Source organism: Carcharhinus amblyrhynchos, unplaced genomic scaffold (genome assembly GCF_965287045.1).
Source record: "Carcharhinus amblyrhynchos unplaced genomic scaffold, sCarAmb.v2.hapA scaffold_896, whole genome shotgun sequence".
NCBI classification, from domain to species: domain Eukaryota; kingdom Metazoa; phylum Chordata; class Chondrichthyes; order Carcharhiniformes; family Carcharhinidae; genus Carcharhinus; species Carcharhinus amblyrhynchos.
Window position 1 is genome coordinate 6,542 of NW_027650636.1, and position 16,048 is coordinate 22,589.

Genomic DNA, 16,048 nt, shown 5'->3' on the forward strand with positions numbered 1-16,048 from the left:
CTTAATTATTCTGTCTGCTTTTCTTCCGAGGCAGCGGAAAGTACAGACGGAGTCTAATGATGGGAGGCTGGTTTGTGTGATGGATTGGGCTTTGTTCACGACCCTTTGTGGTTTTTTTGTGGTCTTGGGCAGAGCAGGAGCCGTACCAAGCTGTGATACAACCAGAAAGAATGCTTTCTATGGTATATCTATAAAAATTAGCAAGAGTCCTAGCTGACATGCCTTAGTCTCCTGAGAAAGTAGAGGCATTGGTGGACTTTATTAATTATAGCTTCAGTGTGGAGGGACCAGGACAGGTTGTTGGTGATTTGGGAATATAGAAACCTGAAGCTTTTGACCATTTCCTCGTTGATGTAGACAGGAGATGCCTTCCACTATACTTCTGAAGTCCATAACTATTTCCTTCATTTACTGACATTGAGGGAGAGATTATTGTCATGACACCAGTTCACCAGATTCTCTATTTCATCCCTGTATGTCATTGTTTGAGATGCAACCTACAACAGTAATGTCATCAGCAAACGTGAAAATCAGGTTGGAGGGGAATCTGGTCACACAGTCTCATAGGTGTATAAGGAGTAAAGTAAGGAGCTGAGAACATAGCCTTGTGGGGCACCAGTGTTGAGGATGAATGTGGAGGAGGCGTTGTTGCCTGTCCTTAGTGATTGCGGTCTATGAGTTAGGAATCCAGTCACAGAGGGAGGATCTGAGCCCCAGACCGTGCAGTTTGGAGATGAGTTTTGAGGGAATAATGGTGTTGAAGGCTGAGCTGCAGTCGATAAATAGGAGTCTAACATGGGTGTCTTTGTTATCTAGGTGTTCCAGGGTTGAGTGCAGGGCCACGGAGATGGCGTCTGTTATGGATCTGTTGCGGCGATAGGTGAACTCTAGTGGATCCAGGCAATCTGCGCCGCTGGAGTTGATTCGTGCCACGAGTAACCTTGCGAAGCACTTCATAATGACGGATGTCAGAGCCACAGGGTAATAGCTATCTCAAACTTACTTAAATCATGTGTTTCATCTTGTGTGCTGTACTCAAGTCTAGATACCACACCAGGGAAGAACGCCAAGGCTTTGGAGAGCGAGCAGAAGAGGTTTGTGTGAGGTAACACGCTTTGGAAGGTCCAAAGTATGTAGGATTTATACAGTAAATGGTAGAACCCTTCAGAGTATTGCCAGGCAGAGAGATCTGGGCGTAAATGCCCACCCATCACTGAAAGTAACAACGCAGGTGGATAAGGTAGTCAAGAAGGCATACAGCATGCTTGCCTTCGTCGATCAGGGCATTGAGTGTAAAAATTGGCAGGTCATGCTCAGCTGTACAGAACCTTAGTTAGGCCTCATTTAGGTTATTGTGTTCAATTCTGGTCACCGCACGACCGGCAGGATGTGGATGCTTTGGAGAGGGTACAGAAGTGATTTACCAGGAGAGATTGGGTAAACTTGGTTTGTTCTCACTGGAACGATGCAGGTTGAGGGTGGAGGGGGGTGACCTGATGGAGGTGTACAAGATTACAAGGGGCATGGACAAGTGGATAGTCAGCTGCTCTTTCCTAGGGTGGAAAAGTCAAGTACTCGGGGACGTGGGTTTAAGATGCCTGCGGAAAAGTTTTTAGAGATGTGCAAGGCAAGTTTTTTAAACAGAGGGCAGTGAATGTCTGGAAGGCGCTGCCCAGGGAGGTGGTGGGAGCAGGTACAATAGCGATAAGGGGCAACTGGGTGAATACATGAATAGGATGGGAATGGAAGGATACAGACTCAGTAAGGGCATTTGGTTTTAGTTTAGGCAGGCATCATGATGGGCTCAGGCTTGGAGGGTCACCAGTCTTGTGTCCTTAACGGCTGCTGAGGTGATACCTGCAGTTCATCCTACAGGTCATTCATACTGAAAGTCATGGAGGGGAAGGAGCTCCATTTTGAGTCCATGGAGGGGTAGCACTGTTAAGAATGTGGGAAGTGGGAGCTGGAGTTAGCCTCTGAGCCGACTCTGCCTTTTACACCTCAACTCCACCTCCCTGTGAGCAAATTGTTCTGCCTGGGGTGTCGAATCCATTGGGCGGATGGTGAGTCTTGTCTGTAATGGAGAGCTGTTCAGTATTCAGCAGGTGAGTAGCCGTGTAGGAATCTCTCTGCCTTGCACTAGGGCTAGGACTAACATAGGCCAGATATTCCTCATCAAATTTGTTGCGTTGCCTCTCCTTCTGTTTGACCCAAATTCTCTCTTTTCTTTCAAGGCAGTAACTCTGGTGGGATAGCAGTCAGGAACAGGAATCCTGTTGGAATTTTCCCTTCCTGGAACAGAGGCACCGAGTCAAATTGCGGTGTCAAACTGATGAGGCCAGGTAATGCGGCAACAAAAACCTATTTTTAAAATGCCTTTTTTGCGTTTCCCTCAGTAAATGCGTTGCTCTGAAACTCACACCAGGACAATACATATTTGTAAGTCTCTTTTTAGATGTGCTGTGATGTTACTTACTGTACCTTTTAACTCATGCTCACCGCCTGAGCTGGTTGCATTGTTGGTCAGTGCAAAAAACAGCTCAGGTGACAGGGATTTTATTTTCAGTTTCCATTTGGAGCTGCAGGTTGGAGTTTTGAGTTTTAGAAGGGTCAGCATGCTTAAAGAAGTGTTTTCCCTCTCTTCCTGTTGTTTCGAAAATCCTACTGGTTTCTTGAAGGGTGAAAATCTGGGGGCGGGGGCTGGAGCCTGTCTGGTGTTTTGGGAATCTGTCTTGTCTTCAAACTGTTCTCAGTCTCAAGAGCACTTGACTGCAGCATTCAACTAATGGCCTTGATGCCAGTATCATGTGAGCGTTAGTCTGTGCTGCATGAAATCTATGAAAAGGGTTTTGGAGGTTTGTTTTGACTCGGATTATATATATTCATTACAGATTATACATCGTCATGATTGTTGGTATTGATAAAAATTCTTGCTAATTTTCTTGCTATACATGTTAACGATATTCTGAAGTGAACTTTGATTAAAAGCTCCCTCGTCGGTCACTTGAATCACACCTGAAGTGAACTACACCACACTTATCCTAGCCAAATTCTAAATGCAAAGCTTATGATTCAGACAGGTTCCATCAAACATTTTCCCACTTGAACCATATCAGTGCTCAGCTACTATTTCTAACAAAAAAGGACTTGCTGAAAAAATGTTGGTTTATTTACAGAGACATGGACTCGGTTGAAAGTCAACTGGAGCTCCTTTTGAAGGGAGGGGGCATCGAGATGCAAGAGTATGACTCGCCCCTGGAGGAAGTGGTACCGGTAACTGTGCGGAAGACAGTTTGCTACATTGTCGCTGCGGTAATACTGAACGAGCAGGTAAGAGGTTAACCTTGCTCAGCCAAGTTTGGGCACAGGGAAGAGCAGGATTGACGACACATCATTCCGGGATTGCGGAATCTTCCGGCGAGACGGGGAGGGGGTAAAAGAGGAAGGGGCATTGCGTTAAGGAATCAGTTGCTGCAATAAGGAGGGGCAAAGTTGTGTGGATTGAGCTAAGGAATCAAAAGGGGCCAGCCACGTTGCTAGGGGTTTGTTAGAGACCTCCAGATAGCCAGAGGGATATTGATGAGCAATAGGGGAGGCGATGGCCTAGTGGGAAAAATATCAGGCATGATGGAGCAGGCTTGATGGCCTGAGTGGCCTAATTCTGCTCCTATATCTTATGCTCTTCTGAGAAGGGTGTCAGGCTAAACATCAGAAATACTGTGCAATTCCGCAATTCACATGAAATGTCACTGCGCCGGGGCAGCTATGACTCAAGTCGCAGAGAGAGGCACACTTACCCAAAGTTTGTCGTTGAATTCTAGAACAGACAAGTCGTAGACCGTGCGACTAACGGCACCTTGTTTCATTCCACGCGCAGAAAGAAGTGGTGATGATGCAGGAAGCAAAGCAGGAATGTTACGGCAAGTGGTACCTGCCCGCCGGGAGAATGGAACAGAATGAAACCATCGTCCAGGCCGTGAAGAGGGAGGTTCAGGAAGAAACAGGCTTGGAGTGCGAGCCATACACCCTGCTGAGTGTGGAGGAGAGGGGCCCTCGATGGATCCGCTTTGTTTTCCTGGCTCGAGTTACAGGTTTGCATTCCTCCTCTCTTTGGAACGGAGGGGGTGATGGCGCAGACTGGATTGCAGTGGGGGAGAACAAGATAGTGAGTAAATGAAGCACAGCAGTTATCTCAATCCACTCACAATTATTGATTAAGGTTACATCATGCGTACATAAGGGTATAGTAAGCAATTAAACTTGTGCATGTTGTATCATCAAGCAATGATAGCTATCTCTGACCAAAGGTCTGTCACCCTCCCTCCCCCTTCTTTTTCGCTCTGCTGGAGCACACACTGAATGGCACTGCTGCCATAGCAAATTGGTACAATGTGTTATGTGTGCACTTAGCAGCAGACGCTGAACATTAATAGGAAGCGCTTTGACCAGAATTAAACATTACAATCCTGGGGAGCAACAAATTCTATAATTTGGGGTTTAGAAAATGGCTGGGATGACGTTTAAAGTTTATTTTGTTAGTGTCACAAGTCAGCTTACATTAATGCTGCAATGAAGTTACTGCGAAAATCCCCTAGTTGCCACACTCCGGTACCTGTTTGGGTACACTGAGGGAGAATTTAGCACCTAACCAACATGTCTTTTGGACTGTGGGAGGAGATCAGAGCACCCGGAGGGAACCCCCTCAGACACGGAGAGAATGTGCAAACCCTACACAGACAGTGACCTAAGCTGGGAATCGAACCCAGGCCCCTGGCGCTGAGAAAAGTTGATTGTATTTCCTGGTGCCATTTGAGTGATATTTTTTTCCTGTTGATGTTATCGATTTGCAGGAGGAAATTTAAAGAGCACCTCTGAGAGTGACAGCGAGTCCCTGCAGGCCAAGTGGTGGGACAGGATGTCGCCCCTCCCACTCCGAGCCCGGGACATCCTCAATCTCATCTCCTTCGCCGTGAAGCACAAGGAGAAGGCGTCCCATCCGATGACCATCCCGGTGGAGCTGCCCTACTCGGTGGTCTGTCACAGGGTGGTGGCCGCCTTCCTGAACCGCACCAACGATCTGTGGCTGCTGCTGGTGAACTCTCTGAACCTCCCTCGTTTCCCCGTGACGGCCTGCGGCTCTTCCTCGGCCGACCTCTCCTGCAGCGTGGAGGTGGCCATCTACAGACTCATCAGGGAGTGCCTGAGGGACCTGCAGGTCAAGGTAAAAACCCACGGTATCCTGGGGCTGCAGCACAGCGGAGCCGTCCCCGGCAAGACAGACGGTGTTTGCTTCAACGTCTTGGTGACCGTGGCCCACACAGAGTCCAAGTACAGCCAGTCCCCTCCAGAGGTCAGCAACATCAAGTATGGCTGGCACAAAGTAGACAATGACGATTTAAAAATTCGCTTGTTAGAGAGGCTGTCCTTCTGTTCTGTTGTGCCATTTCTGAATTAAAGAGAAATGATGGACTGAAGGTGGGTTTAATTGTGTCCGATAGGCATTAGTCCCTGAAGGGCCCGTCCCCTTTGTAAAGCAGACCCCAGAAATCCTCTTCCTGCACTCTCCTCCCCAGCAGAGGAATATAAAAAGACACAGAATGCTGACCCTGTAGGCTGGAGTAATGTCACCTCAGTAAGTGCGCTAGTTGCAGCTATGAAACTAATGTTACCTACCCGGCATGAATGGCCTGTGAATGCAGGAATGAGTTCATTTGTTAGTGTGTCTGTGAACAAATGAATTTGTGAGTGTGCCCGTGCATACATGTGAGTGAATAATTATTAGTGAGTGTATCCGTGTGTGAGTGAGCGAGTGCATGACTGAGTGAATGTGAATGCAAGCATTCATGCTCAAGTGAATGCAAGCATTCATGCTCAAGTGAATGCATGTGTGTAAGTGAATAATGTGATTGTGTGTGTGTATGTGTGAGTGAATCTGTGTTTGAGTGTGCGAGTGAGTGAGTGAATGAAGATATATGCGTGCGAATGACAGTGAGTGATTCTGTGCGAGGGAGTGTGTGTGTGCGCGTGAGAACAAACAAATGTGTGAGTGAAAGGAAGTGACTCGGGGTCTGAAAGATCTGACTCACCTGCCCTCTGAAATGGTATAACAAGGCACTGTGTTCCGGGGCAATTAGGGATGAGGGTAACAGTCCAGCAAGACCCACATCACAGAAAGGAATAAAAAAGCTTCACACCAATCAAGTCCTTTTGCTGATACCAGTGTTATTAGCCCTGTAATCAACTGTTCCAATGCTCTTTGGGTCTCCTTGCACTCTCCAGAGACGTGAGCTTGTTCAGACTCTGCTATGGACACCTGAACTCAGGTACACCCCTCACACTGTGTGCCCGCTGACCCCCGATAGCCCCAGGTCCAGTAATGCCTCAGTCTGATCATTCTCGTCCCTCCTTATCTCCCAGTCCCACAACCTTCTGCCATCATCACTCTCCCTTCATTCTGCCTTCTCACCACCCCTGACTCTAATCCCCTTTGACCAATGTCTGCTTCTATAGTTCCGTGTCAGGTTTTGTCTGAGAGACACAGGGGGACGGTTCACCATGTTCAAGTTATTGATGGCATTTTGAAACCAGGACATCTTTGGCAGTCTGGAATTTGTGGACAGAGGGGTAGTGGACAAAAGGCAAGAAGCTTGGCCTAAATTGTCAGCAGACGCTGGTTCAGACCCGGTTGGTGTATTACGTCCAGTTTAGTGTAGGCTTTGGAGAGAGTACGGAGGAGATTCACTCAAATCTGAGGAATGAGGGACTTCAGTTAGGCAGAGAGCCTAGAGAAACGGGGATTGTTCTCCTTTCAGACTGTGGGTGGAAACCGGAGTACCTGAAGAAAACCCACGCAGACGTGGGGAGAATGTGCAAAGTGCATGCAGACAGTGACCCAAGGACAGTGAGGGATGACCAGAGGAAACTCACGTAGATACGGGGATAACTTGCAGACTCTGCACAGACAGTGACCCAATCTGGCAATCAAACCCGAGTCCCTGGCGCTGCAAGACAGCAGTGCTAACCACTGTGCCACCCCTTATCCATCCTCTCCTTTATATTCAAACCTTCCAGTCCCAATAACATCCCTTGTAAATCTTTTCTACACCTTTTTAATTTATCCCCCTCTTCAGGATGTTATTGGATAGAGTGGACATTCAGAGACTATTTCCTCAGGTGGATGTAACTGTTACTAGGGGGCATAACTATAAGTTTCTTGGTGGGAGATATAGGAGGGATGTCCGAGGTAGATTCTTTAGTCAGAGTGTGGTTGGGGTGTGGAATGCACTTCCTGCTGTGATAGTGGAGTCAGACACTTTAGGAACTTTCAAGCGGTTATTGGATAGGCACATGGAGCAAACCAGAATGATAGGGAGTGGCATAGCTTGACCTTGGGTTCAAACATAGCTCGGCACAACATCGAGGGCCAAAAGGCCTGCTGTACTGTTCTATGTTCCTATAGTAGGGCAAGTAGCATTATATGCAGTGCTGCAAATGTGGCCTTACCAACGTCTTGTATGGTTTGACCTCTGGTCATCCCAGAGTTGGGGACAGTCTTCGAGCACGGTTTCTGAATCTCTGATGGTATCAGTGTCGAGGGAGGGAAGGGGGCTGCCTCAGTACCCCTATGTCAGGATTGAACTAGCTCCAATTCACAGCTAGCAGGTACAGGAACTTGCAAAGTCTGGTCAACAGACAAGAGATAGCTTCCCTTGTGGTTGGGAGTGAAACCCGTGAATTAACTATCACCTTACCGGGAGCCCCTAATAGCCGTGCCAATCCTAAACCGACCTTTATGTTTCTTGCCCACCAACACTGACCAGTACTCAGACCAATAATGCCACTTCTCCACGCCAGTTCCCGTTCTCCGGTGAGGCCATGGCCTTGGGGGATTATCGCTAGACCATTAATCCAGAAAAAAAAGCAAATTACTGCGGGTGCTGGAATCTGAAACCAAAAGAGAGAAATGCTGGAAAACCTCAGCAGGTCTGACAACATCTATGTGGAGAGAAAAGAGCCAACCTTTTGAGTCCAGATGACATCTCTTTCCCCTTGTTTTTGATGGATGATATTGGAACAGTGTAGGTTAGATGGGCTTTAGATTGGTTTCACAGGTCGGCGCAATATCGAGGGCCGAAGGGCCTGTACTGTGCTGTAATGTTCTCCGTTTTGTTCTAAGCAGAGATTGACCAGGTGAGTATTGTTTTTGCTGGAGTTCAGATGAATGAGGTTCGAATCCCACCACGGCAGATGGTGGAATTTGAATTCAGTAAAAGAAATTTTGGAATTAGGAATCTACTGATGACCATGAAACCATTGTCAATTGTTGCAAAATCCCATCTGGTTCCTTTTGGGAAGGAAATCTGCCGTCCTTACCCGGTCTGGCCTACACGTGACTCCAGATCCACAACAATGTGGTTGTTCAAAGATGTGCGGGTTAGGTTGATTGGCCATGCTAAGAAATTGTCCAGGGATGTGAAGGTTGGAGGGAATAGTGGGTAAAATATGTAGGGATATGGGGGTAGGGCCTGGGTGGGATTGTGTTCGGTGCAGACTCGATGGGCCGAAGGGCCTCTTTCTACACTGTAGGGGTCTCTGATTCTACGACTCTCAACTGCCCTCCAAGGGCAACTAGGGATGGGCAATAAATGCTGGCCCAGCCAGCGACGCCCATGTCCCTTGAATGAATAAAAAAAGTCCTATTTTAAAATCGCTGGGTGGAATGGAATTCAAATTCTCACATTTATCGGCAAGGTTCTATCTTCTCATATTAACTGGAATGAGCCCTCTGTCTCCCCCCCTCAAAACTGTTATCTCCACTCCTGTTACAGATATATAAAACATTGGTTAGGCCACATTTGGAATACTGTGTTCAATTCTGGTCACCATGCTACCAGAAGGACATGGAGGCTTTGGAGGGAGTACAGAAAAGGTTTACCAGGATATTCCTGGTCTGAAGGGTATGAGGTGTGAGGAGAGATTGAATAAAGTGGGATTGTTCTCCCTGGAAAGACAGGCTGAGGGGGTGACCCGATTGAAGTTTATAAAATTATGAGGGGTATAGATAGGGTGAACAGTTGGAAGCTTTTTCCCAGGTCAGAAATGATAATCACAAGGGGGCGCAAGTTCAGGATAAGGGGGACAAGGTTCAGTGCAGATGTGCGGGGGGAGTTTTTTTTACACAGATGGTAGTGGGGGCCTGGAATGCACTGCCAAGTGAGACCGATATATCGGTGACATTTCAGGATAGACACATGAACAGGTGGGGAATAGCAGGCTACAGGCAGTGGTCCTGGATAGGACAGTGTGATTGGCGCAGGCTTGGAGGGCTGAAGGGCCTGTTCTTGTGCTGTACTTTATCATCGAATCAGTGCGGAAGGAGGCCATTCAGCCCATCGCGTCTGCACTGACCACAATCCCTATTCCCATAACCCCATGGTTACCCTAGCTTATCCTAGTTAGTCACCCTGACACTAAAGGGCAATTAGCCATGCTAAAATTGCCCCTTAGTGTCCTGAGATGCGTAGGTTAGAGGGATTTGTGGGGATGTGAGGGTGGGATTGTAGTTGGTGCAGACTCGGAGGGCCAAATGGCCTCTTTCTGCACTGTAGGGTTTCTATTCTATGAATTCAGCGTGGCCAATCCACCTAACCCGCACATCTTTTGGGCTGTGGGAGGAAACCCATGGAGAATGAGCAGAATTCCGCACAGACAGTGATCCAAGCCGGGAATTGAACCCAGGTCCTTGGCACTGTGAGGCAGCAGTGCTAACCACCGTGCCGCCTGTGTACTGTACTGTTCTTTATTGTACCTGTTTATTTGGTGTGAGATGCTTTGTTGAAGGAGCTCGCCCCCACTTGCGCTCCCTCTCCACAAACTCCCTGTTCATTGTATGTGTGTGTGTGTGTGTGTGTGTGTGTGTGTGTATGAGATGCACAGTCAGCAATGCACAAAGCCTTTCTGCTTCGTAAAGATGAGGCAGAAGGTCATGTATTCTGACTTGTCTGCTGTACTAATTCAGAGCCCACCCTTTAAGCATGAGTATCAGAAACCTTGCTCCCTCAGCCTCCCTCACCTGGGCTATTTGGCCTTAAAGCTGTAGAATAATATTCTTCAACAAGTGATGTATGTAAATCTTAATCATTGACGGAGATCTGTGCATGTTAATTTAACATGCCCTTCTTTGTGGACTTGTCTGCTCGTGTGCCTTTTAATCTAACGCTGTTCTCGCATTGCAATTCTAAGCTTCTGATGCATGTCCAATTGAGGTGGATAGGGTTGACAGTCAGAATCTCTTTCCCCAGACTTGAACATTTAAGGTGAGAGGGAGGAAAGTTCGAAGATCATGAGACATAGGAGCAGAATTCGGCCACTCAGCCCATCGAGCCTGCTCCACCATTCAATCGTGGCTGATATTTTTCTCATCCCCATTCTTCTGCCTTTTCTCCATAACCCCGGATCTCCTTATTAATCAAGAACCTGTCTATCGCTGTCTTAAAGACACTCAATGACCTGGCCTCCACAGCCTTCTGTGGCAGAGTTCCACAGATTCACCACTCTCTGGCTGAAGAAATTCCTCCTCATCTGTGTTTTAAAGGATCGTCCCTTCACTCTGAGATGGGAGGGGGACAAGTTTTTTTACACAGAGAGTGGAAGGTGTCTGGAACGCGTGCCGGGGTGGTGGTGGAGGCAGATACGATCGGAGCGTTTAAGGGTCTTTTAGATGAGCACAGGAATATGGAAGGAATAGAGGGATTATGGAGCAAGGGCAGGCAGAAGGGATGAGTTTAATTTGGTGTCATGTTCGGCACTACATAGTGGGCCGAAGGGCCTCGTTCTGTGCTATATGACTCTAACTTGTCTGCTGCCATCAGATTTTGGAATGGACCACCCATATATTAAGTAGATTTTTCTCTACACCTGAACTGTCGCTGTAACACTATGTTCTGTACTCTCTCTCTCCTTTCCTTCTCCCCTATGTACTCTATGAATGGTATGCTTTGTTGATATAGAGACAGTACACAAGTTGGCGCCGGAGTGTGGTGACTTCTTGCAAGCTGTACCCAGCATAACTTCTAATTCTATCTTTTACTCTCGTTCTATGCTTCTAAGACTTTATTCTAACTATTTTAAACTCTCTAACAATGCTTTGTATTAAGTTGATCTTTCTCTACACCCTGGCTATGACTGTAATGCTACATCCTGCACTTCCTCATTTTCTTCTCCATGAACGGTATGCTTTGCCTGTATAGCGCGCAAGAAACAATACTTTTCACTGTATTCCACTACGTGACAATAATAAATCAAAGCAAAGGGAAGAGGATCTGAGTGCAGCTATGTGCTTGCTCAGAGCAAGAAGTCTCACATCACCAGGTTAAAGTCCAACAGGTTTATTTGGTAGCAAATGCCACTAGCTTTCGGAGCGCTGCTCCTTCATAAGGTGTGTGGGGAGTTCTGATCACAAACAGGGCATCTAAAGACACACACTCAGTTTACAGAATACTGATCAGAATGTGAGTCTTTACAGCTAATCAAGTCTTAAAGGTGCAGACAATATGACTGGAGGTAGCATCAAGCACAGGTTAAAGAGATGTGTATTGCCTCCAGATAGGACAGTAAGTGAGATGTTGCAAGTCATGGGAGTTACAGATAGTATGACGTGAACCCAACATCCCGGTTGAGGCCGTCCTCATATGCAGAACTTAGCTATCAGTTTCTGCTCAGCGACTCTGCGCTGTGGTGTGTCATGAAGGCCGCCTTGGAGAACGTTTACCCAAAGTTCGGAGGCCGAATGCCCTTGACCGGTGAAGTGTTCGCTGAAGTTTACTGTTAACTAATAGATAAAAGCATTCAAATAAATAAAAAGTAAAATCCTTTGTTGCCAATGAGTTTCCCCTTGTCATTTGTTCCCACCAGAGTTCTGGAGATTAATTTTTAACTGCTACGATTTCAGATACAGCTCGGCAGCCTTGACAATCTGAGCAAGATGTGGAGACGCTGGCGTTGGACTGGGGTAAACACAGTAAGAAGTCTCACAACAGTGTCTGCATGTTCTCCCCGTATCTGCGAGGGTTTCCACACAGTCCAAAGACATGGGTTAGCTGGATTGTCCATGCTAAATAGATCCTAGTGTCCAAAGGTGTGTGGGCTAATGCTATCTCCACTCACATTGTCTGCACCTTTAAGACTTGATTAGCTGTAAAGACTCACATTCTAATCAGTATTCTGTAAACTGAATGTGTGTCTTTATATGTCCTGTTTGTGATCAGAACTCCCCACTCACCTGACGAAGGGGCAGCGCTCCAAAAGCTAGTGGCGTTTGCTACCAAATAAACCTGTTGGACTTTAACCTGGTGTTGTGAGACTTCTTACTGTGTTTATCCCGGTCCAACGCCAGTATCTCCGCATCTTACTCAGATTGTTAAGTCTGCCAAGGTGTATCTGAAATCGTAGCAGTTAAAAATTAAGCTCCAGAACTCTGTTGTGGAAACTCATTGGTGACAAATGACTTTATTCATTTATTTGAGTGTTTTTATCTATTAGTTAACAGGTGGGGAAGGGGTTATAGCCTGAGTGAGACTGTGGGCGGCACAGCTCATAGCGCCAGGGGCCTGGGTTCAATTCACTGTCTGTGCAGAGTCTGCACATTCTCCCCATGTCTGCATGGGTTTCCTCCGGGTTTCCTCCCACAGTCCAAAGACTTGCTGGTCAGCTGGATTGTCCATTCTAAATTGATCCTAGTGTCCAAAGACACGCGTGTTAGGTGGATTGGCCATGCTAAATTGCCCCTCAGTGTCAGTGGGTCTAGCTGGGGAAGATGCATGGGGTTACATGGATTGGGCCTGGGTGGGATTGTGCTTGGTGCAGACTGGCTGGGCCAGATGGCTTCCTGCTGTCGGATTCAATGGAAGGGTTGGATAATGGACTTTGAGTTGGCCATGGGAAGGGAAAAGGTCATGATGGATGATGTTGTGGGAACGATGATGAGAAGGTGAAGGTCGAGCAGCTGGAGATGGGGAGTCGTGCAATCAAATCTACAGGGAGAGGTCTGACCACAGTAATAGGTGCACGAGCTGTGGGAGCCCGAGTGAGACACTGCCCAAGTGAGTCTGTTTGCGAATTTGGATCAAAAGTTGATGCAGACAGGAAAGAGGGTTTTCAAACTTAATCTACCTTCAGAAAGTGGTGTTAACATAGAACATCGAAAAACTGCAGCACAAACAGGCCCTTCGGTCCACAAGTTGCGCTGCTGATATCCCTACCTACTAGGCTTACCTATAACCTTCAATTCCATTAAGTTCCATGTCCTCATCCAGAAGTCTCTTAAAAGACCCTATCGAATTTGCCTCCGCCACCACCGACGGCAGCCAATTGTACTCACCCACCACCCTCTGAGTGAAAAACTTACCCCTGACATCTCCTCTGTACCTACTCCCCAGCACCTTAAATCTGTGTCCTATCGTAGCAACCATTCCAGCCCTGGGAAAAAGCCTCTGAGAATCCACCCTATCTATACCTCTCAACATCTTATACACTTCGTCTCTCTAAGGAGAAAAGACCGAGCTCCCTCAACCTATCCTCATAAGGCATGCCACCCACTCCAGGCAACATCCTTGTAAATCTCCTCTGCACCCTGCACATCTTTAGACACTAAGGGGCAATTTAACACGGCCAGTCCACCTGATCTACACATCTTTGGAGCGTGGGAGGAAACCAGAGTAGCCAGAGGAAACCCACGCAGGCACGGGGAGATCATGCAGACTTCACACAGACAGTGACCCAAGGCTGAAATTGAACCTAGGTCCCTGGCGCTGTGAGGCAGCAGTTCTGAGCACTGTGCCACCCTTTGAGTAATTGTGTAAAGTTTACTCCATTCCCAAGATATAAAAAAGCATAGGAATTGCTCTTTTGTAAGTTGAAAATATGTAAAAAGCACCATAACGGTAAATATTTTAATGATTTAAGACACATGAAGGATGGCTGGACAGGTGAAGTGTCAATGCTGCAGCGTGTGGGAGCTCCCGGATGCCATTGTGATCCTCAGGGCAAACACACCTGTATTAAGTGTCTGCATCTTGAGGAGATGAACCTAGTCAGCCTTCTCTGGATTGCCTCCGATGCCAGGGTATCTGCCCTTGGATAAGGGGGTCACAGTATTCCAGGTGTGGTCTAACTAGTCCCTTGTAGTTTTAGCAAGACTTCCCTATTTTTGTATTACATTCTGTTTGAAAGAATGGCCAACATTTCATTCGCCTTCCCCATTAGCTGCTGAGCTTGCGTGCTCAGTTATTTGTACAGGAGTGCTCCCAGATCCCTCTGCGCTGCAGCTTTCTGCAGTCTTTCTCCATTGAAATAACATTCAGCTCCTGTATTCTTCTTACCAAAGTGCATAACTTCACATTTTCCTACGTTGTATTTCATCTGCTAAGTTTTTGTCTGCTGACCTGACCTGTCGATATCCTTCTGTTGTCTCCTTGTCATCCTTACCGCTTGCCTTCCCACTTATATCATCCACAAACCACACTCACTTCCCTTTGTCATTCGTACATATCGTCGATCATTGCAGATCCCTGTGGCACTGCATTAGTCACAGGTTGCCACCCTGAAAGTGCCCCTCTTAACCCAGCTCTCTTGCTTACTATCAGTTAGCCAATCCTCTCTCCTTGCTAAATACATCCCCTGTTCCACCTTTTGCACGGTACCTTACAGAACGCTTTTTCAAAATCCAAGTATATTACATCTAGTGGTTCTCCTTTGTCTACTCTGCTCATTACCACCTCAGAGAACTCTAATAAATTTGTCTGGCCTGATTTCCCCTTCATGAAGCCATGCCTGATTGTGTCTTTCTAAATGTCCTGCTATTATATCCTTTATAATGGATCCAATGACAGATGTCAAGCTAACTGGCCTGTAGTTACTGGTTCTGTGTCTCCCTCCCCTTTTTAAAATAAGGGAATGACATTGGCAGTTTTCCAGTCTGGGACTTTTCCAGAATTCTTGGAAGATTATCAAGCATCCACAATCTCTGCAATTGCTTCCTGTTGGACTTGAACCTTCTTACTATGTTTACCCCAGTCCGATGCCAGCATCTCCACATCTTGCTCAGATTGTCAAGACTGCCGACGTGTATCTGAAATCGTAGCAGTTAAAAATTACCTTGAGGAGAATCGGCTCAGAGTCATCGAGCGGGAGGCTGAGCTGCAGACACTGACACAATTGGAAGAGAGTGTTCCCAGGATGCACTGATTCAAGAAGTGGTCACACACCCCCCCAATCGCATAGGGTCTTCTGGTTTGAAAAGTGGTCAGTGCAGGGAGGGAGGTAAGGGGACCTGGAGGGCAGGAGTGTCAGCCTCTGCCATTGTCCAACAGGATTGGAACAGGATAGTGAGGGGAGCGGGGGAGGGATTGACACTGTTTTCTGAAGCAAATAGCCAGAGTCCAGATGGCCTGTCCAGAGTTCAGGATATCTGCTCCAGGCTGAGAGGAACTTGTGGTGAGAGGGGGAAGACCCCCTCCCCACTTTGGTTACATCTTCGGATGATAAAGGAAGCAATTGCAGACCAATTGTGGACCCCTCCCTCCCTCCACCAATCTCAGGCAGAGTGGCAGCAGACCCCCCCCTTTCCTGTCCCCCACTGATCACAGGCAGAGTGGCAGCGGACCCCCCCTTTCCCCTTCCCCAGTGATGACAGAGTGACAGCAGACACCACCACCCCCACTGATCTCAGACCTCACCTTTGCCCCCCCCTCCGATTTCAAGCAGAGAGCTGTCAGATGCTCAACACTTACCTCCTCACTAGCTGGAGTGCCTGAATCAGACTTTTGTGGAGCGTGTCTGCTTTTCGTGTTGTTTCTGGATGGGTGAACACAGTGATAAAGGGGGAAGTGCCAGTAAGGTTGGGCGTGCAGCCCATTAGTCAGTTTGAATGCATGCAAATGCATTTAAATAGCTGTCGCACCTGTCTCAGGTGATCATAGTCATTTCCAGCCCTTGGTAAAGGGGGAACTGGTGCAGAGGCAGGCATGGATGGCGCTACTCACCTCACACC

General features: G+C 47.4%; 1 protein-coding gene across 1 annotated transcript; it reads left to right on the forward strand.

The window, feature by feature from the left end:
* Positions 1 to 298: 298 nt before the first annotated feature.
* nudt18 (nudix (nucleoside diphosphate linked moiety X)-type motif 18) lies at positions 299 to 5,489 on the forward strand. The gene is made up of 5 exons (XM_080184724.1): positions 299 to 981; positions 2,235 to 2,342; positions 3,177 to 3,330; positions 3,878 to 4,091; positions 4,851 to 5,489. The coding sequence occupies exons 3-5, from the start codon at positions 3,181 to 3,183 to the stop codon at positions 5,453 to 5,455; spliced, it is 969 nt and encodes a 322-aa protein (XP_080040850.1). The 5' UTR covers positions 299 to 981; positions 2,235 to 2,342; positions 3,177 to 3,180; the 3' UTR covers positions 5,456 to 5,489.
* The last annotated feature ends 10,559 nt before the right edge of the window (positions 5,490 to 16,048 follow it).

What these genes read in the sequence shown, in the direction of transcription:
- nudt18 (XM_080184724.1), top strand. Translation starts at nt 3,181, where the DNA reads ATGGACTCGGTTGAAAGTCAACTGGAGCTCCTTTTGAAGGGAGGGGGC. An exon ending in CGGTAATACTGAACGAGCAG is followed by an intron (nt 3,331 to 3,877) that starts GTAAGAGGTTAA and finishes TTCCACGCGCAG; the next exon opens with AAAGAAGTGGTGATGATGCA. An exon ending in TTTCCTGGCTCGAGTTACAG is followed by an intron (nt 4,092 to 4,850) that starts GTTTGCATTCCT and finishes ATCGATTTGCAG; the next exon opens with GAGGAAATTTAAAGAGCACC.